Source organism: Microcaecilia unicolor, chromosome 4, assembly GCF_901765095.1.
Source record: "Microcaecilia unicolor chromosome 4, aMicUni1.1, whole genome shotgun sequence".
Taxonomy (NCBI): domain Eukaryota; kingdom Metazoa; phylum Chordata; class Amphibia; order Gymnophiona; family Siphonopidae; genus Microcaecilia; species Microcaecilia unicolor.
The window spans coordinates 29,435,392-29,461,216 of record NC_044034.1 but is presented as its reverse complement, the minus strand read 5'-3'; the positions used below and the strand labels follow the sequence as shown (position 1 = coordinate 29,461,216).

The window sequence follows — 25,825 nt, the reverse complement described above, 5'->3', positions numbered from 1 at the left end:
ATTTGAAAGTATACTGCTACTTGCTTCCTTTTGCTTGTGTTGAAGAAAAAGAACATTCTGTTCCCTATAACAGCTTTACAGCAAAGAATCACCACCTGCTGGCCAAATGGGAGAAATACACTTCAGGACATAATTAAAATAGGAAAACATCTAAAACATTTTACAGGCTTAAAACACACTGTTTCTTCACACCCACCATCTACATGTTGCCCAAAGTGAATAAATCACTAGCAAGACCACCTGAAAGACCCATCATAGTGTCTATTGATTCACTGTTAGAACCACTATCTAAATTGGTAGATTTTTTTTAAAGACCTTTCGTTCCTAGTGTTAAATCATATCTACATGACTCTTCCCATGTAATTACACTATTGCATGAATTTGATGGAGATCACAGTAACATCATTTTGGTAACATTTGATATGGAAGGACTATATATGAATATTCCACAGGATGAAGCATTGAATATTTTAACAAACATTTGAATAACAGGACTGAACATTTGAGGGTGCTTCTATATTAATTAATACCTTTCAAGTATTTAAATGTCTGTATCATATCTCCCCTATTTGTGTAAATGTTAGTAACCAGGACTGGTGGACTGGAGGAGTAGCCTAGTGGTTAGTGCAGCAGACTTTGATCCTGGGGAGCTGGATTTGATTCACACGTACGTGCAGGATGTCAGACTCACAGAAACAGAAGCCTGCGCGGCCACATTGCTGATCTGCAAGGGCAGGAGGGCAGGCTTCTACATGGAATGTTGTTAGTGGAGAAGTAGCCTAGTGGTTAGTGCAGTGGATTGATCTTGGGGAACTGAGTTTGATTCCCACTGCAGCTCCTTGTGACTCTGGGCAAGTCACTTAACCCTCCATTGCCCCTGGTACAAAATAAGTACCTGAATATATGTAAACCGCTTTGAATGTAGTTGCAAAAACTCAGAAAGACGGTATATCAAGTCCCATTTCCCTTTCCCTATTTGAGATTCTACATGGAATGTTGCTACTATTGGAGATTCTAGATGGAATGTTGCTACTATTGAGATTCTGTTGCTACTATTTGAGATTCTACATGGAATGTGTACGTGCAGGATGTCAGACTCACAGAAACAAAAGCCTGCGCGGCCGCATTGCTGATCTGCAAGGACAGGCTTCTACATGGACTGTTGCTAGTGGAGGAGTAGCCTAGTGGTTAGTGCAGCAGACCTTAATCCTGGGGAACTGGGTTCAATTCCTACCTTGTGACTCTGGGCAAGTCACTTAACCCTTCATTGCCCCAGGTACAAATAAATACCCATATATACCATGTAAACCACTTTGAATGTATTTGCAAAAAACACAAAAAAAGCAGTATATCAAGTCACATTTCCCTTTCTTTATCATCCAGTTGGCATCCATGAAGAATTTTTTCTGTTTCAGAGATCATTAAAGAAAGATTGGTGTTCAAGTTTTATGATTAAAGGATCTCTGTCTCAATTTTTGAATGTTCCTCGTGCTTCTTCTTTGCTACTTGCAGTGTCCATTTCAACATTTTGGACCTGCTACTTTAATCACCTTTTCCCAGAGATGGTCACACATGTCATTTTTCTAAACATTTGTTCATGTAATGCCCATAAATCTGAGCACCTACTTTAGAGAATTATAACCCTTTCTGTGCCTGTAATTCCTTGAAATGATATTTTTGATCCTGAATGTGTGCATTTCTTTAAAATCTGTATCTAATGGGCAGGTAGTTCATATTTGCTCTGTGTCAAATATATAGACTCAAATTCAAAACACTTCTGAACATCAAAACTCTTAGAGTACCGCCTAGATTTCTCATATCCATACAGTTCAAAAAGGCTGAGACAGCTGCAAAATATGACCTGAGCTGTCCAGTAACCCAAGGTATTAGCGAGTGCACTCAGGAATGAGTGACATTCATCCCGGCTTCACAAAGACAGCTTGTTGAAAATACAGCCGTCTAATCAAAATGGTTGGTAGATTCCCACCAGGAACCTTTTCCCTCTAGGGGGGGAAGCTTGCTTGGTTACTGTGAAAGACAAGCAGGTAAATGGAAAAATACCCTGTCTGCCTGCTGTCGGTGGAAGAGAATGCAGATGGAAAGCGAGCTGCCAGGTTGGGGCTGTCTTGAAGGTCAGACCATTTTATTTAGCAAGAAGAAGTGCCGATTGCGAAGATGAAATCTGTTCACACTGTAATAGGATAACTCACAGGGGGATAGTTCAGGATAAATCAGAAAAATGCTCTCCTTCCCTCCCTCTCAAAGTAATTTGAATAAAGAAATAATTCATAGCTTTTACACTTTTAGCTCAGATGGTATTTAGAAACGGGAAGAAAAAGATTGACGGAGGTTAGTTTTTGTCAACTTACTGAAGATTTCTACGTTTCCTTCAAGGGCTTGTCAGAGCCAGCGATAGAAGTTTTGTCTGTGAAATGCATAGTACCCATCAGGGCCGCCGAGAGGGGGGGACAGGGGGGACAAAATTCCCAGGGCCCGGGGCTCCAAGGGGGGCCCGGCACCGCAGTCCCACCCGCCATCGCCACTGGGCCCCTTCCACCCGAACCCCCGCCAGCAGAAGTGCTGTCTTCTGACTCCGGCGTGCGCAGCCCACACAGACGCACTCCTCTCAGCTGATCTTCGCTGTACTCTGCAGGGCTTCTGTGCGTCTGGAGGAAAAATCCACTGTTTCTGGAATGGGCGGGACAAATTGTTTGTTCTTTTGGCCGCTATTGGAGACAGGGTGCTGGGCTCAATGGACCCTTGGTCTGTCCCAGCATGGTGATGCTTATGTACTTATGTAACTCTGGCTGTATCAACTAAGGCCAGCGCTGGGCTGGCTTATAGCAATCCAGTTTAGGATGGGCTGTAGAGAGCTTTGATGGAAAGTCCAGTATTTTGGAATGTGAGGCAGTGCCGGGCAGAGTTTTGTGGTCTGTGTTCCACAAATGACATGACAGATTCAGATAGACTAGAGTTTGCTTTGACGGCAACTCAACTAGTTGGAACATAATGACAGAGCCAGGCGGACTTCTACAGTCTGTGTCCCAGAAACACCAAAGAAAGACCACGATCGAGTATATAATATCACGTTCATTGTTGATTTTAATTTTGAATTGATAATGAATGTGACTGTTGGACAGACTGGATGGAACATTCAGGTCTTTATCTGCCGTCATTTATTGTATTACTATGTTTAGAATCATGCTGGATATGCGCCTAAGCCCTATTCTGTTCGCATATATCTCCAATAGCATGTTGTTTGAAGGTGAGCGTATGGGTAGAGTATCGGTAGACAACAAAGTTATGCGCGTAACTTATAGAAAAATATAAGTGACACATGTATCTCTGGTACATAGGCGCCTACTTTCCTTTATAGAATATGTGCCAATCAGGTGCGTTCTAGAGGGGCAATTCCATAAAGGGCGTTAAAAGTTAGGCGCCCAAAATCTAGGCGCAAAGCTAGTATTCTGTAACTGCAAATTTGTGCACCTAATCCACTAAAGAAAGTTAGCCTAAGTCAACAGATAGGCACCTAAATTTAGTTGGCACCACTTACACCTGCTCTGTGGCATGCCGAAATGCAGCTCTGACAGTATTTGATAAAGCATGTTCTTAAATAGTGGGAATGCCTATGACCCACCCATGTGAACGCCCCCTGTGCAGTTATACACTAGAACACTTAGGCGCTCAGTTATACAATATCGTCTGAGTGCACTTAGGCTCCCCTTTTACAAATCAGCGCCAAGCCCAATGTGGGCTTACCACTCACTAAAAAGGAAGTACTGCCAGGCTACGTCAGCGGCCTGGTGGTACTTCCTACCCCCAGTGCGCTGTCATATCCGGCGGTAATCTCAATGGCTGGCGATAAGGGCTTCCCCCTGAAATGGCCTCGCGACAAGTGCTTCACTTGCCACACAGCCATTTCTCTTACAAAAGAAAGACCTACCGTTTACCCTCTGCGGTAAAAGGGGGCCTTGGCGCATGTCAAATACACGCACTGCCACCCCAGGCCCCCTTTTGCCGCAGCTTGGTAGAAGGGGCCCTTAGGTGCCTAACTGCTGTTTCACCCCCGTTTGGTGCTTAACTGCTGTTTGAGTGGCTAAAGTCCGGCACCTAATTGGCATCTACCTTTTGGTGCACTATTCGGCTTATTTTCTAAAGAGAAGGCCCCCCATCTTTCGACATAAATCTGAAGTTGGACGTCCTTCTCATAGAAACGTCCAAATCGGTATAATCGAAAGCCAGTTTTGGACGTTCCCAACTGCACTCCATCGCAGGGACAGCCAAAGTAAGGGGGCGTGTCGGAGGCGTAGCGAAGGCGGGACTTGAGCGTGCCTAACACTTGGACGTCCTTGACCCATAATCGAAAAAAAGAAGAACGTCCCTGACAAGCACTTGAACGTTTTCACCCGGACCTGTTTTTCTTACGACTAAGGCACAAAAAGGTGCTCAAAATGACCAGGTGACCACCGGAGAGAATTGGAGATAACCTCCTGTTACTCCCCCAGTGGTCAATAACCCCCCTCCCACCCTCAAAAAAGTCTGAAAAATATGTCGTGCCAGCCTCAGATGTCATACTCAGGTCCATGACAGCAGTATGCAGGTCCCTGGAGCAGTTTTAGTGGGTACTGCAGTGCACTTCAGACAGGCGGACCCAGCACCCCCCCCCCCCCCCACCTGTTACATTTGTGGAGGAAACAGCGAGCCCTCCAAAACCCACCACAAACCCACTGTACCCACATCTAGGTGGCTTGCATTTGGTCGTTTCTGAGATGGGTGTCCTTGGTTTCGAAAATCGCTGAAAATCAGAAACGTCCACGTCTAGGGATGTCCAAATCTAGGGACGGCGAAATTTAAGGATTTGGACGTCCCTGGCGGTATTTTCGAAACGAAAGATTGATGTCTATCTTATTTTGAAAATACGGGTTTCCCCGCCCCTGGATTGGGACGTTTTGCAAGGACATCCAAATCGAAACTTGGACGTCCCTTTCGAAAATGGCCTTCCACATAGAATTAAAGGCACACGGTTATAGAATTACCCCCTATCCCCCAGATTCTATATAGCTTGACTTAAGTTGCGTGTGCAAATCTGGTCATATTCTGGATTTGCATGCGCAACTTAATTAGTTAACAAGCCAATCAACGCCAATAATTGTCACTTAACAAGCAATTATTGACACTAATTGGCATTAATTAGAATTTACATGCACAGCTAAGCTTATTCTGTAACATTATGTGTGTAAATTCTAAGTCGCATCTTTGAAAAGTGGGCGTGGCCATGTATTCTAAAATCTAATTTAGTCACACAGATGGGTGCTCAGCGTATTCTATAAAGTACACCTAAATTTAGGCTTACTTTATAGAACATGCCTAGGTGTATTTTTTTTGGCGCTGATTTTTTAGGCGTTATTTATAGAAACTAGCCCTATGTGCTGAATTGTCATCTGCCCACCAACAGAATCCAAAATATAAATATCCGTGTCTCTGGTAACATAAAATGTTAATTACTGCAAAAACCAGGACTGCTGCTACTTATACCAAACAATACTTCAGTGTCACAAATATTATGGCCATTCATAAACATATATATGTTTTTTTATATATAGAGAGAGAGTGCCCTCAGATATTACCCACTCTTTTAAGCAGACCATAGTACTGGTAACTGGTGGTATAGCACTTCTTTCATCGGGTTACTCATTCAAGGTTTTTTTTATATATTTTTTTTTTTAATTTTTTCAACCCCCACCCCCCCACAAGTGCTATTAGTGCAGTATCTTCCACAATACTTTTCAGTGATTCAACCTCCACCTAAAGTTATCAAATAAAGCAAGAATGGCAAAGTAGCTCAATTGACAAATCACTTATCTTGCAAGAATGGCAAAGTAATTCAGTTCCCAAATCACTTACCTTTCTTAGAAATGCCTCGCTGACAATAAGTGTAAATGCTGTAACTATCCAACCGCCTTCCCCTGAAACCGCCCGACTCCGTGGGTTTCAACTGCTTTCTTCAGGGACTAGGGTTAAGGCCGTTCTCACTCGCTCTTAATTTCTGTGACAAGGAGACACTGCGAGACCCCTCTTACAGGTGTTATTGTAGCTCACATAAGAGCCAACTTTTCAAAATTATTGGGGGTGCTAAGCCCAGTTGAAATAACCCTTCCTTGGACACATACAAGGAATTTTCTCAATATTGGGGGTGCTCAAGCACCCACAGCACCCACAGAGTCGGCTCTTATGGTAGCTCATATAGGCACTCCTACTAAAGCTTCGTACCGGAAGTCTGTTTTGGTGACGTCATTAAAACAGCAAACTTTATGTGAACAAGGTGTTTTTCAAAAGCCTATGAACACACAGAAAGTTCATACAAGCGAAACAACTCAAATAATAGTATTCTTTTCAACAGTCTCGTTAAGTCCTTTAGGATTGATGGTTTGCAAAGTGAAAATCCACCATTGTTCCCGGTAAAGCTGTTACCCGTTCCGGTCCCTTGAATGACTCAGGAACATGGTCTATGATAAACCATCGTAAATCAGAGCAATTATGTTGACGTTGTCCACAATGCATTACGATGGGAGCAGTAATAGTATTCGTTGCTAATCTGCTCTTGTGTTCAGTTAATCGTGTTTTCATCTGCCTTATAGTGCGTCCCACGTAGTATAGATGGCAAGGACATGTTATTATATATACCACGAAAGATGACAAACACGTGATGTTATAATTTAATTTATGTGTCTGTTGTGTAGCCATATATGTCCATTCTTTCATAGTCACGGTCTGGATACAAAATTGACATTCACCACGGGGTTGATGTACTCCGTCACTTGTAAACCGGTTGTCCTGAACAATAGTTGGTGTGTACAAGGTGATCTCTTAAATTGCGGCCCCGAGTGTAAGCGATACATGGTTGTTGTGAAAAAATTGAATGAAAAGTACTGAATTGTCAATCTGTAGCAGAGATCAAGACCCTGCCTTGATTTAGTGCAGCTCTTTAGTGAATATTTAGTATAAGGTGAGATTTAGAAGGGAGGAAGAGGAACTAACTGGGTGAGGGATTTTCCTACCTGACAGCCTGTTAATCCTTTGCAGTACCTTCAAGAAAAGTAAACTGACCCCAAAGCATTTTTAAATGATTCCTGCTGATTCCATCACTCGGATGAGGTTGTAAATCAATAGCTAGTGATAGCAAACATTTAGATTTAGTCATCACCGGCTAATACAATAATACTCTAGAGTCAGAAGCCAGTGACTATAAGTAAATATTTTTAAATAGACAAACTCATGGCTGTGCCTTGTGTCACTATTTTCCATCTGCTGCTCTGTGCACTGTCTGCTGGTCTCTGGTCTTTGTCTTTTGTAAATCTCCGTGTAAAAACAGCGCTGAAGTACAGGCTGTAGCTGTCTGAGCATCGCTTTTAATTCGTTCCATTTTAAACTCTGCTAATCTGGTTGTCCTTTGTTATTTAGTGAAAGCACCATGCAGGTGATTTTTGCTTTCAAATTAAGGCTCTGTGGGGGCAGTTCTGTAATTGGGAGCTAGAAGTTAAGTGCCCACTTTCCGCCGGATTCTATATATGGAGCCTAAATTTGGGAATCATCCCAAGATACGCACACAACTTAATAGGCTAACAAGTCATTACCGAGCAAAAATTGGACACTAACAACCAATTTTCGATGTTAATTGGCACCAATTAGAATATGCGCCCACATCTGGCTGCCTGTTATTCTATCAGACATTTCCCCGGATTCTGTATAGCGCACCTAGGGATCCGCACCAAAATTGCTGTGGATTCTATAACAGGCAGATGATCAAAAGCCCCGCACTGTGCCAAGCAGCGCTCTAAAATAGTGCTGGAACAGCGCAGGGCACTATTAGACCTATGATCAGAGATAATGCATGCAAATTTAAGCAGCGCAATTACCTCTGATTATGGGGTAGAAAGGCGGGAGAATTGTGCCTGAGCATGCGCTCAGCCCAATCCTCCCGCACTTGTTTGACAGGTCTGGGCTGGAGACCGATGAAAAGAGAAGGACGCCCATCTTAAAATCGGAAGATGGACGTCCTCAACTGCCTTGTTGCAGGGACGGCCAAATTTCAAGGGGGCGTTGGAGGTATAGCGACGGGGCAGTTGAGGACGTCCAAAATTTGGCCGTTTCTGCAATGGGCAGTTAAGGACGTCCAAAATTGGATGTTTCTATGAGAAAGACGTCTTTCTCATAGAAACATCCAATTTTGGACGTCCTTAACTGCCCATTGCAGAAACGTCCAAATTTTACATGTCCTCAACTGCCCTCGCTGGCAGGTTTGTTGTAGGGAGGAATGGGGGCCTGCCAGCATGCAAATGCATACTGGACAGGGCTTACCATTCCTCCCCAGTGATCTGCAAACCCTAACACCAGCTTGGAGCTGGCGTAGGGTTTGTCGCGGCCCGCAACCCAATCTTTGACGCGCTGGACGCTGATCATTGGGGATGAATGCGTTAAGCGCTGATTAGTATGCATTTGAATGCTACTTGTGCTAAGAGCCCTCAAGCGCGTTGTTTCACGCGCTCAAGGGCTCTGATCATGAAGCGGTAGCAAATGCCGGCGCTAGTATGGCGCTAACAGCCTCTAGCACCAGCGTTTGCTTTTGATTATCTGCCTGTAAGTGAGCAAAACTTAACAAGCTAATGAGCTCTGATAACAGCACTTAACAAGCAATAACGGGCACTAGTTGGCACTGATTAGAATTTAGGTGCACAAGACGCTAAGCGTATTCTGTAACAATGTTCGCTGAACTTCTAACTTGCGCAGGCAAAAAGGGGCATGGTTATGGGCGGGGAAATGGTTGTTTTTTGGTCATTCTGAAATTTATATGTCTAGTTTGTTACGTGCGTTTATTTTGAACTGCGTGCTTTGCAATTTAGGCACAGTTCTTTATAGAATACGCTTAGCGATTTCCACGCATAAATTGTAATTATTACCAATTATTATTCGTTACTGCTTGTGAAGTGCTGTTAAAAACATTGATTACCTTGTTCCGCCAATTAAGATACGTGCGTTTCTTGGCGCAAAATCTAGGCGCCATATATAGAATCCGTGGGATAGTGCCTAACTCCCACAGCGTACAACTCAAAGGGTGGTGTGCTAGGAGAGGGGAGTGTCAGAACGTTTCAAAACGTTGCGCATATTGCTGCAGAATATAGGGTCAAGATGGAAATGATAAAAGCAGTTCAGTACAGACTTTTATTTGTACAAATAGCAATCTCCTTGCATCGCCCAACACTGGCCATGTTTCGCCCAAAAAGGTCTGCCTCAGGGGCTACAAAACAGTAAATAAAATTAAAAACAATGAATTAATTTTTTTTACTGGCAAACAAATATATGGAACATTACAAACATAAATAAATAGGAACATGAGCAACCAGAAAAAATCTTAAGATAATAACTATATGCCTCTAAAAACCACAGGATAGGTATGTGTCTCATTCATACTTTTTTTTTGTTACATTTGTACCCCGCGCTTTCCCACTCATGGCAGGCTCAATGCGGCTTACATGGGGCAATGGAGGGTTAAGTGACTTGCCCAGAGTCACAAGGAGGAGCTGCCTGTGCCTGAAGTGGGAATTGAACTCAGTTCCTCAGTTCCCCAGGACCAAAGTACACCACCGGCCCTTGCAGATCACCAATGTGGCCGCGCAGGCTTCTGCTTCTGTGAATCTGACGTGCAGGACGTCAGACTCACAGAAACAGAAGCCTGCGCAGCCTTCTACATGGAATGTTGCTAGTGGAATAGCAACATTCCATGTAGAATCTCCAATAGTAGCAACATTCCATGTAGAATTAGCAAAATTCCATGTAGAATCTCCAATAGTATCTATTTTATTTTTGTTACATTTGTACCCTGCGCTTTCCCACTCATGGCAGGCTCAATGTGGCTTACATGGGGCAATGGAGGGTTAAGTGACTTGCCCGGAGTCACATTGACGTGCTGTTCTTTTGTTATTTATATATGTTGTAATTGCTGAGACATTACTTGTAATCTGTTTGTCTACATATCTGTATATATATATTTTTTTTAAAATTAATTTATTTATTTATGCTTTTTATGTGCCATGGTTATTGCCATTGTTATTTTTGGTTATTGCCATTGATATTTTAAGTTTTAGTTGGAATTTGATGCAACATCTGATATGTATTTTAACATGTCATGGTTATTTGTATATTTATTATTGTTTTTATTATTATTTATTCTATATTGAGCTTGTTTCAATTGTTTATTGATTTCATATTGTGCCTGTTTTTACTTTTTTTTTTTAATTAATTTCTTGTTTTTAATTTAATTTACTGTTTTGTAGCCCCTGAGGCAGCCCTTTTTGGGCGAAACACGGGCAGTATCGGGCGATTCAAGGAGATTGCTATTTGTATGAATAAAAGTCTATATATATCACTGATATGCTTTTATCATTTCCATCTTGGAGCTTGCGGATCGATTGCCTTTCTGCCTTTTGGAATATAGGGTCAATGCATGCCCTACTTAAGCACCAGCATTTACTCCAGATTTCAGCAGACGTACGTCTGTTCCAGCATGGCAACGCTTATGTTCTTTTGTTCTTACCATGCTGTGGCATGTATGGCTCCTGGCATTGAATATCCAGGTATGTCCGCCAACCTGGAAATTAACCAGGCACCAGCTGATATTCAGACTGGTGCCCAGTTAACTTGCTGCATAAAGTTCTGTTTTGCTGTCCTAACTTTATATTCTTACTTAGCCGGTTAGCAGATTGAAAATCATAAATAATGAGCTAAGCTTCTGCTCCGCCAGGGGCGGACTGACCATTGGAACAATAGGGCAGTGTCCAACAGTAGGGGCCCACTGTGCCCTAACTTCTATTAAATTTAATCACTTCTGATAGGGGGTTGGGGGCCTATGACCCTTTATGCCCAGGGGTACGGATCAACCACCCCTGCATGCCACCCTAACTCTGCTTCCAGACCACCCACAAACTAGCCAATTACAGCATAGGCAGGGAGGGATATTTATTTATTTATTTATTTATTGCATTAGTACCCCGTGCTTTCCCACATCTAGCAGTTTCAATGTAGTTTACATAGTAAATAAAATTACAGAGTCTTGTGAAAATCACAAACTGTAATAAACATAATAATAGTGTGGTATTAAGAATAAATGAATTAGATAAGGGAAGGTAAACAAAGATAGAATGGGCGAAAGGAATAGGGATTGAGTGGGGTGTGGTAGGAAAAGGCTGGGGGATGAGTATAAGGAGGTAGGGAGAAGGGGTCTAGGGTATAATCAATGTCGGAGTCAGTGGAGTGGTGAGTGGAGGAGTATTCTAGTGGTTAGGGTGGTGGACTCTGGTCCTGGGGAACTGAGTTCCATTCCCACTTCAGGCACAGGCAGCTCCTTGTGACTCTGGGCAAGTCACTTAACCCTCCATTGCCCCATGTAAGCCGCATTGAGCCTGCCATGAGTGGGAAAGCGCAGGGTACAAATGTAACAAAAATAAAATAGATACTATTGGAGATTCTACATGGAATGCTGCTACTATTGGAGATTCTACTAGCTATTCCACTAGCAACTATTGGAGATTCTACTAGCTATTCCACTAGCAACATTCCATGTAGAAGGCTGCGCAGGCTTCTGTTTCTGTGAGTCTGACGTCCTGCACGTACGTGCAGGACATCAGACTCACAGAAGCAGAAGCCTGCGCGGCCACATTGGTGATCTGCAAGGGCCGACTTCTACATGGAATGTTGCTAGTGGAATAGCAACGTTCCATGTAGAATCTCCAATAGTAGCAACAGTGGAGGAGTGGCCTAGTGGTTAGGGTGGTGGACTCTGGTCCTGAGGAACTGAGTTCAATTCCCACTTCAGGCAAGGGGAGCTCCTTGTGACTCTGGGCAAGTCACTTAACCCTCCATTGCCCCAGGTACAAATAAGTACCTGTATATGTAAGCCGCATTGAGCCTGCCATGTGGGAAAGCATGGGGTACAAATGTAACTAAAATAAAAAATAAAAATTATCAGTGTCGCACCAAAGTTAAGTGAGTGGGTAGATAAGATTACGTTGGGTTAGTTGGTGGACATACCTGGATATTCAATGCCAGGAGCCATACATGCCACAGCATGGTAAGAACAAAAGAACATAAGCGTTGCCATAAGCATTGTAAAGAACAAATCATAAAGAAACTCCAAACCGCTCAAAACATATTCAGCGGCACTATCCCATTAAATGCTGCTAAATATCCCCAGATAGCCCTGCACAAGTGATTTAAATGGCCTGGAGCCTCTCCTGGCCATTTAAATCACTTTTGAATATCAACCCCTTAGTCTGACTTTTATATACCTCATTATGAGGCCCTTTAACTAAGCCACGTAGGACTAGGGGGCATACGATGAAACTACAGTGTAGTAAATTTAAAATAAATCGTTGCCGGAGAAGGTGGTGAAGGCGGTTAGCTTAGCAGAGTTTTAAAAGGGGTTAGACGGTTTCGTAAAGGACAAGTCCATAAACCACTACTAAATGGACTTGGGAAAAATCCACAATTCCAGGAATAACATGTATAGAATGTTTGTACGTTTGGGAAGCTTGCCAGGTGCCCTTGGCCTGGATTGGCTGCTGTCGGGGACAGGATGCTGGGCTTGATGGACCCTTGGTCTTTTCCCAGTGTGGCATTACTTATGTACTTATGTATGCATGCCCAATGCACACAAAATGGAGTTACCGCTCGACTACCGCGTAGCTCTTGCGGTAATTTTATTTTTGGCACACGTCCGATACGCGCGTCTGAAAAAGAACTTTTATATTCAGACACGCATAACGGACGCACACCAAGTTGCATTTCACGCGCGTAGGTCATTACCGCCCGGATTCTTTACCGCTAGGTCAATGGCTGGTGGTAAGGTCTCAGACCCCAAATGGACATGAGGCAATTTTGATTTTGCTGCACGTCCATTTTCGGCAAAAAAAAAAAGCCTTTTTCACAGGCTCGATGACAAATGGCTTGGTGCGCGCCCAAAACCTGCACCTACACTACCACAAGCCATTTTTCAGCGCACCTTAGTATAAACTTTGGGCCCTGTTTACTAAGGTGCGCTAGCATTTTTAGCATGTGCACAGAATTAGCGCGTGCTAATTAGGCACCTATAGGAATATTGTGAGTGCCTACACAGCGCGCGCTAAAGCACCACCACACCTTTAGCACAGTTTAGTAAACAGGGCCCTTTATCTTTATTAAAAAGTTGATAGCACTAATCATGAGTTTTATGGGAGTTGGGCCAACTGAAAAATCCCCCGTTGGAAACACATTTTATTTTTCTTTCAGCCATAGCCCAGCTCACAAGTATTATCTGGCCACAGATCCTGTCACCGGATCCATTTTCCTTTCTGACACCAGCAGTCGTCGGGTCTACAAAATCAAGTCTACCACAATCGTCAAGGACGTTGTCAAGAATTTGGAAGTGGTGGCCGGAACTGGAGACCAGTGTCTTCCTTTTGATGACAATCGTTGTGGCGATGGGGGCAAAGCCACCGAAGCTACGCTCACCAATCCGAGAGGTAAGGTGAAAATTTTCAAGAGAAGCCAGGAATGAATGAATGAAGCAGGGTCATACCACCCTGATCGACTTAGGGTGAGGGTGGCGGTGATTTAGCGGTTTCAGAGCAGAAGCAGTACGCAAAAAACATTGAAATACCAATTTTTGCCTCACAAATGAAACAGGAGTCAGAAAGAAAACAAACACTTCAGTCTTATTTTGCTTTGCTTATTCTAACAGCTAGCTACATTATTTTAAGAAAAATATTGTGAGTCTACATCAGCTTCAAATTGCATTCAGGAGAGGCTCCTGCCCTGTTAAAATGCCTGTATGTGCAGGGATATTCAGTAACACTTAAGGGGTCCTGTTACTAAGGTGTGCTGAAAAATGGCCTGCGCTGGTGTAGACGCGTGTATTGGGCGCGCGCTGGTCCATTTTTCAGCGCACTTGCAAAAAAGGCCTTTTGGGGGGGGGGGCGAAAATGGACATGCAGCAAAATAAAAATTAGTTTGCATCCATTTTGGGCCTGAGACCTTACTGCCACCCATTGACTTAGCGGTAAGGTCTCACGCGTTAACCGAGTGGTAATCGTCAGCGCTTATACACTGACGATTACCGGCCGGTTAGTGCCGCTCACTGGAAATTTTCTGGCACGCATACTGGACGCTCGTAAAAAATGAAATTACCGCCCAGGCCATGCGGTAGCCGAGCGGTAGATCCGAATTGGCGCATGTAGGTGCCCACGCGGCATAGTAAAAGGGCCCCTTAACCGGTCAGCACTTAAGCGGCCAAGTGCTGACTCTGCCCCCAGAGTGCCCCCAAGATAGCTGGCTTGGGGGCCCTTTTACTAAGGTGCGCCGAAAAATGGCCTCCACTGGTGTAGGCGCATGTATTGGACGCGCGCAGGTCTATTTTTCAGCGCGCCTGCAATAGAGGCCGTTCCACACATCCACCAACCTTTCTGTGAAAGAGTATTTTCTAAGATTCCTCCTCAGCCTATTTCCTCTTAACTTCATCCTATGCCCTCTCATTCCAGAGTTCTCCTTCAATTGGAAAAGGCTATCCTCCTGCACATTTATGCCACTGAGGTATTTAAATGTTTCTATCATACTCCCTCTCTCCTGCCTCTTTTCCAACGTATACATATTGAGGTTCCTAAGCCTTTCCTTGTATGTTCTATGAGGGAGACCGCTTACCAATTTTGTAGCCGCCCTCTGGACTGACTCCATCCTGTTTATATCTTTCTGTAAGCGCGGTCTCCAGAATTGCACGCAGCACTCTAAATGCGGCCTCACCAGGGACTTATACAAGGGCACTATCATCTCTTTTTTCCTGCTGGTCCTCCCTCTTCTTATGCACCCAAGCATGCTTCTGGCTTTGACCGTCGCCTTATCTACCTGTTTGACCACTTTAAGGTCATCAGACACAATCACCCGCATTCTTCTTGCGTACACAGGAGCACTTCACCCCCTATACTGTACCTTTCCCTTGGATTCTTGTGACCCAAGTACATGACCCTGCATTTCTTAGCATTAAATCTTAGTTGCCAATTATCGGACCATTCTTCGAGCTTCACCTGATCCTTCCTCATGCCATCCACACCCTCCAGCGTGTCTACCCTATTACAGGGTTTAGTATCAACCACAAAAACACAAACGTTACCAGACAAATCTTCCGCAATATTGCTCACAAAGATGTTAAAGACAACCGGCCTGAGGACCGATCCCTGCAGCACACCACTGATAGCATCCCTTTCCTCAGAGCAAGCTCCATTTACCACTACCCTCTGCCTCCTGCTTCTTGAGCAGTCAGTCACTTTAGGATCCATACCAAGGGCACTCAATTTGTTTTATCAGTCGCCTGTGTGGACCCATTATTATTTATTGCATTTGTATCCCGCATTTTCCCACCTCTTTGCAGGCTCAATGTGGCTTACAATACATCATGAATAGTGGAAATATATGATAAAGTATACATTTAGTATTACAGAAGGTTCTTGGGTAATCCTATATAATAAAACTCACCCTCAACGTTCTGAGGACACTGACGTCACTGTCAGGTCCTCCGGGCACTTCCTTCCAGTTCAAAGCCTTCGTGGTGGTGAAGCCACCGAAAACACTGTGTGGGGCCCAGCCCTCGCGTCAAATGTGATGACGTCGAGGGCAGAGCAATGGCATCAGTGGCTTCACAACCAACGGATCAGCAGATTGAAGGTGGCATGCCGAGGTCCGCAACAATGGCGAACAGTGCCTTCAGAACGCCGAAGGGGTGAGTAGGGAGGGGGGGAGGTTCGGAAGGAAACCGTGCTAGCGCCCGTTTCATTTGCGCAAGAAACGGGCATGTTTTACTAGTATGATAATGAAATACATTATAGTGGTATAACAAGCAAATATTATAAGACAATTCTAGATTTACGTATAGGAGTTCATATTTGTTAAAATCCAAGTACACCGCCTCCCACCTCAAACTCTTTGGTCACCCAGTCAAAGAAATCAGTCAGATTTGTCTGACATGACCTGCCTTTAGTGAAACGATGCTGCCTCGGGTCCTGCAGTCCATTCAGTTTGAGAAACCTCACAATCCTCCACTTTAGAAGCGTTTCCACAACTGTAGGGGACCCACTGTGCCCTAACTTCTATCTAATTTAATCACTTCTGATAGGGGGTTGGGGGCTTATGACCCTTTATGCCAAGGGGTACAGATCAACCAACCCTGCATGCCACCCTAACTCCGGTTCCAGACCACCCACAAACTAGCCAATTACAGCATGGGCAGGGAGGGATATTCAGCGGCACTATCCCATTAAATGCTGCTGAGTATCCCCCGATAGCCCTGCACAAGCGATTTAAATGGTCTGGAGCCTCTCCTGGCCGTTTAAATCACTTTTGAATATCAAACCCTCAGTCTGACTTTAAGTACCTCATCATGGGTCCCTTTTACTAAGTCACATAAGCGTCTACGTGCGCCCAACGAGCGCCAAAATGGAGTTACCACCCGACTACCGCATGGCTCTTGCGGTAATTTCATTTTTGGCGCGCGTCCGGTACTCGCGTCTGAAAATATTTTTTATTTTCGGACGCGTGCGGGTCATTATCGCCCGTTTTTTTTACCACTGGGTCAATGGCTGGCGATAAGGTCTTAGACCTAAAATGGTATTCCTTTGCTCACTAAGGGGCCCTTTTACTAAACCGTGGCAAAAAGTGACCTACGGCAGTGCAAGCACGTCTTTTGGGCGCACGCCAGGCCAGTTTTTGCCAAGTCTTGGAAAAAGGGCCTTTTTTTTAGGGGCCGGAAAATGGATGTGCGGCAAAATAAAAAAAAAATTGCGCACGTCCATTTTTGACCTGAGACCTTACCGCCACCATTTGACTTAGCGGTAAGGTCTCACACGCTACCCATGCGGTAGGCATGCAGCACGTGCCCAATGCTGTTTACCACCGGCTAAGCGCCACACTGTAGAAAATCGAAAATATTTTCTACTGTGTGTTTTCGACGCTCACCAAATTCAGAATTACTGCCCGGGGCACGTGGTAGCTGGGCGGTAATGCTGATTTGGCGCATGCTAGACGCGCGTAATGCCTTACGCACCTTTATAAAAGGGCCCCTAAATTATTAGACACATATATTCAGGGCTTTTTTGAGGGGGTACTTGGGGGTACTGAGTACCGGCACCTTTTCCATTGTCTGTTAAAATTGACCCATGGACCCCAAGTTTTAATGAAAGAGCTCAGGCTCTACACACCAATTCAGTCTTGTCATAGATTCATTGACTGGTTGCAGGGGACCTGGCTATTATGGGGTGGGTCCCTTGGTGATCACCCCACTCCTGAAGGATGGCCTGGCATTTGAGTACTGGCACCTTTTTCGCTAGAAAAAACGCACTGCATATATTTGTAGGCAGTTGTCTCAGTATATAGAAAGGCTTTCACGTCTTCACTATTCACAATTTGGATTTCGACCAGAGCATAGTACGGAAACCTTGTTATTGATCTTGACCACTGAAATCAAAAATTATTTCTGTGTGAGAACACAGATTATTTTGCTCCAGTACAACATATCAGCTGCATTTGATTTGATGGATCATGGTTTACTGTTAAGTAGATTGAGTGAGATTGGAGGGTGGTGGATATGTGGAATGCCCTCCCGCGGGAGGTGGTGGAGATGAAAACGATAATGGAGTTCAAACATGCGTGGGATAAACACAAAGGAATCCTGTTTAGAAGGAATGGTTCTGCAGAATCTTAGCGGAGATTGGGTGGCGACGCTGGTAATTGGGGAAACAAAATGGGAGCTGGGCAGACTTCTACGGTCTATGCCCTGATCGTGACTGAATAAATAGGGATGGGCTGGAGTGTAAATCTTAAGGGGCTTCAGAACAAGAACAGTGCTGGGCAGACTTCTACGGTCTGTGCCCTGAGAAAGGCAAGGACAAATCAAACTCGGGTATACATATAAAGTATCACATACCATGTAAAATGAGTTTATCTTGTTGGGCAGACTAGATGGATCGTTCAGGTCATTATCTGCCATCATTTACTATGTTACTCTTTGGGGTTCTACATGGAATGTTGCTACCCATTGGGATTCCGGAATCTTCAGAACTTTTAGTACAAGAAGAGTGCTGGGCAGACTTCTACGGTCTGTGCCCTGAGAAAGGCAAGGACAAATCAAACTCGGGTATAAAGTATCACATACCATGTAAAATGAGTTTATCTTGTTGGGCAGACTGGATGGACCATACAGGTCTTTATCTGCCGTCATTTACTATGTTACTATGGTTGGTTCAGGTTTGAACTGGTTTAAAGATTTTCTGCTAGATAGGACTTGTTGTGTTTGGAAGAGTGGCAAATTTTCTCAAAGCTGGGCTTGAAATGTGGAGTCCCTCAGGATGTTGCTGGGGTGGGTTAGCAATTCTTCCTTTTCTTTTATGTTAGGTTTTTAGTTTATTTTTCTATTTTCGCTCAGCACATTTGCTCTTTCCACTGTTCTATAGTATAAATGTCATCTAGCCTGCTTCTGGTACATTCACTGTACCCCTGCTATTTCCCTTTCACTACTCTTTGTAATACTCAGTATAATGCTGACACTGTGCTTGATTTCATGTTATACAGAAAAGTGTTAATATAAAAAAAAAAAAGCTTAAAAAAGCAGACCTATTATAGCGGAGCAGAACTGTGAATGACATGCGAAATCACCATATGGTTTTCTGCATTAATTTCCATACATAAGCACAGTCTAAGACAATCGGGTGGCCTATTTATAATCAAGCTACGAATATTTGACCAAGAGCCATGAACACAATGTGTAAATTGGAAGAACATGACCTAGAACGCTTAAACGTTCCGCTTGATTAGCGAAGCTCAGAGTAGCAGACTGCCTGGAAAGGCTCATTGTCCCGGCTCCTTCGTATACTTTTCTTAGAAAATGTAACAGGATAGGCAGACCCTGCACAGGGATCAGGAGATAGCCGTAGAATATGCTTGCAGAGGACAGGCTGCGTATGATAATGGGGGTCCATTGACCAGAGCTGTAGGACGGTGCTTCTCAACCCAGTCCTTGGGGCACACCCAGACAGTCAAGTTTTCAGGGTATGCAAAATGAATACGCATGAGATAGATTTGTATCCATTTCCTCCTCAGTTTGCAGATCTCTTTCAGGCATATTCATTGTGAATATCCTGACAACCCAACCAGCTAGGTGTGTCCCGAGGGCTGGGTTGAGAAACACTGCGCTAGAACATGGGCAGATCTAGGTATCCAACCTGGCAGCAGGATCGGTGTTAGCCAAATGGGCCCAAGACAAAAACTGGAGAGGAAGCTGAATATCACCACGGACCGCTAAAGTGAAAACTGACATAGTAAATGATGGCACATAAAGACCTGAACAGTCCATCCAGTCTGCCCAACAAGATAAACTGATTTTACATGGTATGTGATACCTTATTTAGAAACAAGACGGCAGATAAAGGCCAAATAGCCCATCCATGTATACCCGAGTTTGATTTGTCCTTGCCATTGGTTTTGGTCTAGACCTGTTTTCAGAATGAATAAGGCATAAAAAGGTGCTCTAAATGATCAAATGACCACTGGAGGGAATCAGGAATGACACCCCTCACTCCCCCAGTGGTCAGTGACCCCCTCCCACACCCAAAAAATGTGAATAAAAATAGTACTCACGCCTCTATGACAGCCTCAGATGTTAGCCAGGTCCATTAGAGCAGCATTCAGGTCCCTGGAGTAGTCTACTGGTGGGTGCAGTGTACTGTAGACAGGTGGACCTAGGCCCATACCTCCCTCTACCTGTTACACTCATGGTGGAAACTGTGAGTCCTTCAAACCTCACCAGAAACCCACTGTACCCATATATAGGGTGCCCCGTTCACCCATAAGGGCTACTGAAGTGCTGTACAGTTGGGGGTAATGGATTTTGGGTGGGTTTTGGAAGGCTCAGCAGACAAGATTAAGGGGGCAACAGTGAGATAGATGTGTACCTGGGAACATTTATATGAAGTCCACTGCAGTACCCCTAGGATACCCCATTGCTCTCCTGGGATGTCTGGGGGACCAGTCTGCTAAAAATGCTGGCCTCTTCTACATCCCGATCTAGATTTTCTCTGTCTTTAACTTGTATGTTTGCATTATCATCCTTAACTTGGGCTGTACTAATTAGATAAAGCAAACACAGCTCTGAAAAGGTTAGTTACTTTTGTTTTGGACTAACTTCATATATGTGTATCGCCTACAATTTTTTTGTTGACTTTTATTTCTGTATGTTACATACTACTACTACTATTTAGCATTTCTATAGCGCTACAAGGCCTACGCAGCGCTGCACAAACATAGAAGAAAGACAGTCCCTGCTCAAAGAGCTTACAATCTAATAGACAAAAATAAAGTAAGCAAATCAAATCAATTAATGTGTACAGGAAGGAGGAGAGGAGGGTAGGTGGAGGCGAGTGGTTACAAGTGGTTACGAATCTTGCATGGAATCTTGTCACTCTTTAGGATTCCAGAATCTTGCAATTCTTTGGGGTTCTACATGGAATGTTGATACTCCTTGAGATTACTACTACTACTACTATTTAGCATTTCTATAGCGCTACAAGGCGTACGCAGAGCTGCATAAACATAGAAGAATGACAGTCCCTGCTCAAAGAGCTTACAATCTAATAGACAAAAAATAAAGTAAGCAAATCAAATCAATTAATGTGTACAGGAAGGAGGAGAGGAGGGTAGGTGGAGGCGAGTGGTTACAAGTGGTTACGAATCTTGCATGGAATCTTGTCACTCTTTAGGATTCCAGAATCTTGCAATTCTTTGGGGTTCTACATGGAATGTTGATACTCCTTGAGATTACTACTACTACTACTATTTAGCATTTCTATAGCGCTACAAGGCGTACGCAGAGCTGCATAAACATAGAAGAATGACAGTCCCTGCTCAAAGAGCTTACAATCTAATAGACAAAAAATAAAGTAAGCAAATCAAATCAATTAATGTGAACGGGAAGGAAGAGAGGAGGGTAGGTGGAGGCGAGTGGTTACAAGTGGTTACGAGTCAAAAGCAATGTTAAAGAGGTGGGCTTTCAGTCTAGATTTAAAGGTGGCCAAGGAAGGGGCAAGACGTAGGGGCTCAGGAAGTTTATTCCAGGCGTAGGGTGCAGCGAGACAGAAGGCGCGAAGTCTGGAGTTGGCAGTAGTGGAGAAGGGAACAGATAAGAAGGATTTATCCATGGAGCGGAGTGCGCGGGAAGGGGTGTAGGGAAGGACGAGTGTGGAGAGATACTGGGGAGCAGCAGAGCGAGTACATTTATAGGTTAAAACTATTTTTTTTAATCCCTCAGTTAGATTTTCTTTTGTTCAACAGGCATCACGGTGGACAAGTTTGGACTGATTTATTTTGTTGATGGCAACATGATCAGGCGTATAGATCAGAACGGACTCATCTCCACCCTGCTGGGCTCCAACGACCTAACATCTGCCAGACCTCTCAGTTGCGATTCCGTCATGGACATATCTCAGGTATTAATCCCAGATTGCTCAGCATCTTTTATTTATTTTTATTTGTTACATTTGTATCCCACATTTTGCCACCAATTGGCAGGCTCAGTGTGGCTTACATGTGCAGCCCGTGTCACTCCTTGTGTGTGTGAGGGAGACTAACAAGTTAGTTACTTCTTCCGTTAAAGGCTTGGTTGAAGAGCCAAGCTTTAACCTGTTTCCTGAAGTACAGAAAGTCTTGTGTTAAGCGGAGCCTTTCAGGCAGTGCATTCCAGGGGGGGGGCTACTCCGGAGAAGGCTTGCCTGTGGGGTATCACATCATGTATCGTATAATATCTTATTTATTTATTTGTCCTGGTAAATATCCAGTACAAAAAAATGCAAAGCCTAATATCAACAGGACGTGGAGTCAGAGTCGAAGGTTTGGTGTACCAGCTCCAGAGCTCCCCTGGCAGGAGCAAATCAATACAAGGAAGAAAATAATGGGTGCATTGACGCGCTAACATTTAAATTAAATGTTAATTTAAATGGGCCCTTTTAGGATATAGAAATCTAGCCATTTTGATCCACCCTTTTTTTATGTTGAGGTTAAACTACTGCAATGCAACTCTATTGCGGTCTTACAAAGTATCAGTTAAAAAGATTGCAGTCAGTGCAAAATACCACTGCCCATGTTATGATTAATAAAAACAAAAATACCAAAGGGCACTGATGAGTTTCACGTGGAGGGGCATAATCGAACGGGGCGCCCAAGTTTTCCTGAGGACGTCCTCGCAGGAGGTCCCGATGAAGGGTCGACGAAACCCGTATTATCGAAACAAGATGGGCGTCCATCTTTCGTTTCAATAGTACGGTCGGGGACGCCCAAATCTCAACATTTAGGTTGACCTTTGAGATGGTTGTCCTTAGAGATGGTCATCCCCGATTTTCGGTGATAATGGAAACCGAGGACGCCCATCTCAGAAACGACCAAATCCAAGCCATTTGGTCATGGGAGGAGCCAGCATTCGTAGTGCACTGGTCCCCCTGACATGCCAGGACACCAACCGTGCACCCTAGGGGGCACTGCTGTGGACTTCAGAAAAAGCTCCCAGGTGCATAGCTCCCTTACCTTGTTGTCTGAGCCCCCCAACCCCCCCCCCCCCCCAAAACCCACTCCCCACAACTGTACACCACTACCATAGCCCTTAGGGATGAAGGGGGGCACCTAAATGTGGGTACTGTGGGTTTGTGGTGGGTTTGGAGGGCTTAACATTTACCACCACAAGTGTAACAGGTAGGGGAGGGGGTGGGGCTGGGTCCTCCTGCCTGAAGTGCACTGCAGTACCCACTAAAACTGCTCCAGGGACCTGCATACTGCTGCCATGGAGCTTGGGTATGATATTTGAGACTGGCATAGATGCTGGAAAAAATATTTTTAGGGTGGGAGGGGGTTAGTGATCACTGGGTGAGTAAGGGGAGGTCATCCCCAATTCCCTCTGGTGGTCATCTGGTCATTTAGGGCACATTTTTGTGGCTTGGTCGTAAAAAAAAAAGGACCAAGTAAAGTCGTCCAAGTGTTCGTCAGGAACGCCCTTCTTTTTTCCATTATCGGCCGAGGATGCCCATGTGTTAAGCACGCCCCAGTCCCGCCTTCGCTATGCTTCCGACACGCCCCCATGAACTTTGGTCATCCCCGCGACGGAAAGCAGTTGAGGGCGCCCAAAATCGGCTTTTGATTATGCCGATTTGGGCGACCCTGTGAGAAGGACGCCCATCTTCCTATTTGTGTTGAAAGATGGGCGCCCTTCTCTTTCGAAAATAAGCCTGACAAATCAAATCAAAACCAAAGAAGTGGAAAAAGTCAACCAAAATGTCCAGGATGACCAAAGTTTATTCTTCAAAATAAATGCTGGTAGAACAACCCAACACGGGCCGTGTTTCGGCAAACACAGTCTTCGTCAGGGGAATCTTTCAAATCAGCAAACAGTATGTTGTCATATTGGAATTGCCATAACAGCATTCTTATGGAGGGGCAGCATAGCCAAGTGCTCTGCTGTTATGGCAATTCCAACTTGACAACATATTTATTTATTTATTTATTTATTTATTGCATTTGTATCCCTCATTTTCCCACCTATTTGCAGGCTCAATGTGGCTTACATTGTTCCGTCATGGCGATCGCCATTTCCGGAATGAGAAATACAGAGTTATATTGCATTAAGGTTCGTAGGTGACAGAGAAGGGGATAATCGAATGGGGGCGCCCATCTCTAAGGGCGGCCCCGTAAACATAGTGTTTGCTGATTTGATAGATTCCCCTGGCGAAGACTGTATTTGTCGAAACACGGCCCGTGTTGGGTTGTTTTATCAGCGGTTTTTTTTTCTTGAAGAATAAACTTTGGTCATCCTGTACATTTTGGTTGGCTTTTTCCACTTCTTTGGTTTTGATTAACAAAACGTCACGGGATCATATTACTCCTATCTTGGCAGAATTGCACAGGCTGCCATTAGGCAATAAGTTCACTTTAAATTGCTCTGTTTGGCTACTCTTAGAGGGTCTGGTATATGTGGGTAACCTTTTGATGGTGTATGAACCTCCAAGGGTCTTACCTTCTTCACAGCACGTCTGTTCCATTCAGTGGTGTAGCCACAGGTGGGCTTAGGTGGGCCAGGGCCCACCCATTTATGGCTCAGGCCCACCCAACAGTAGCACACGTTTAGTGGTAACTGGTGGAAATCTCAAGCTCCGCCAGCGGAAGATTTTCCCCTGATGGTAACAAAGACGCTACTGTCCACGACACCTGCGAATGCTCCGTTTTCAGTGCATTCCTGCTGCCAAGATGGAAATAAATGTTTTCCCACCAGCTGAGATTTTCTTTGTGAAGGGGGGAAGAACACTTGGTGCCCACCCAATTCATGCCTAGGCCCACCCAAAATCTGTTGTCTGGCTACGCCCCTGGTTCCATTGCAGTTACAACGGATGCATCAGCACTCGCTATTCACAAACAAGCTGAAGGCATGGTATTCCAAGAATGTTCGAGAATTTTAAAAAATGGATTGTTACAGTCGTCCGGGTCTTGCCGCGTCTAAGTAAGCCGAACCGACATTTCAGCCATCTTCAAGCAAGCCACAACACAATGGTTGAAATGTCAGTTTCACTTACTCAGGCGTGGCAAGACCCAGGCAGCTGCAGCAATCATGACGCCAGCGGCAGAAACCTAAGAGAACAAGAAAAGAGGAATTAGCATTTAGAAGCAGTATATTAGGGAAAATGGTAAATTGGATCGATATTGTTTATTTTTGGTCAGTACCTAATGTTAGAATAATTCAAGTTTTAAGAGTTTTTTTAGAATGCTAGAATAATTTGTGTTTTAAGCAGGTTTGTGGGGCTTGTGAGGCAGGGCTGCCGAGAGACTGGGCCGGGCCCGGAGCAAGGCCCCCCCCCCCCCCCCCCCGAGGTCGTCGCCGCCACAGCTCCCCCCTCCACCCCCCCAGAGGGCACCGCCGCTCCCCCCTCTGCCCGCCCCCTCCATCCACCGCTAGGCCGGGCCCACTGCATTGAAATCACAGCGCCCTCTCACCTCCGTGTGAAAGCGCTGGAGGCAGCAGATCGCCTCCCTTCGGTCCTCCTTGTGTCCCGCCCTCGCGGAAGTTACATCAGACGAGGGTGGGACACAGGGAGGGAAGGAGGCCCGAAAGGAGGTGATCTGCTGCCCTGCTGCCTGCTATGCTTTCACACGGAGGTGAGAGGCGCTGTGATTTCAATGCAGGGGGCCCGGCCTGTGGCAGACGGTCGACGATGGAGGGCGGGTGGGACTGCGGCACGGGGCCCCCTTGGAGGCCCCGGGCCCAGGGAATTTTGTCCCCCCTGCCCCCCCCCCTCTCGGCAGCTATGTTGTGAGGGTGGTAGGGCAAATTATATTAATAGCTATTTGTTCCTAACTTGCCTTGAACTGACTGGTGAGGTGAGTCATCAGGTGATGGAAAGTAAAGTAATGTGCTCCTACCCATTATTTAGAACCTAGAGTACCTCTTGACCTTGGCAGCTGGATAATTTGGCTGTTTAGAACCAAATCAAATTAGCATCTACAAAATAGCAGCTGAATACTGTTCTGCTAAAACTAGCAACAGCAGGGGAAACAAGAGTGCTTGAATTATATGGAATTGCTAGTTGGTTGCAGCGATAGTCGTGCTGCGCTCTTAAAACATGCAGTTAGACTGGTATGTTATTTTTAAATATAGTCGACAGCACCCCCTGCAGAAGTCCAGTTTTGCAAGAAGCAAACCCCTTTCTACAAAACTGGTAGTCAA

General features: G+C 44.7%; 1 protein-coding gene across 1 annotated transcript in view; it reads left to right on the top strand.

Moving 5' to 3' along the window:
* Positions 1–25,825, top strand: part of TENM4 (teneurin transmembrane protein 4) — a 1,172,733-nt gene that overhangs the window by 1,072,832 nt on the left and 74,076 nt on the right. The window contains 2 exon segments of the mRNA XM_030200091.1: positions 13,324–13,556; positions 21,400–21,554. Of these exon segments, the coding sequence (XP_030055951.1) occupies positions 13,324–13,556; positions 21,400–21,554 (388 nt within the window).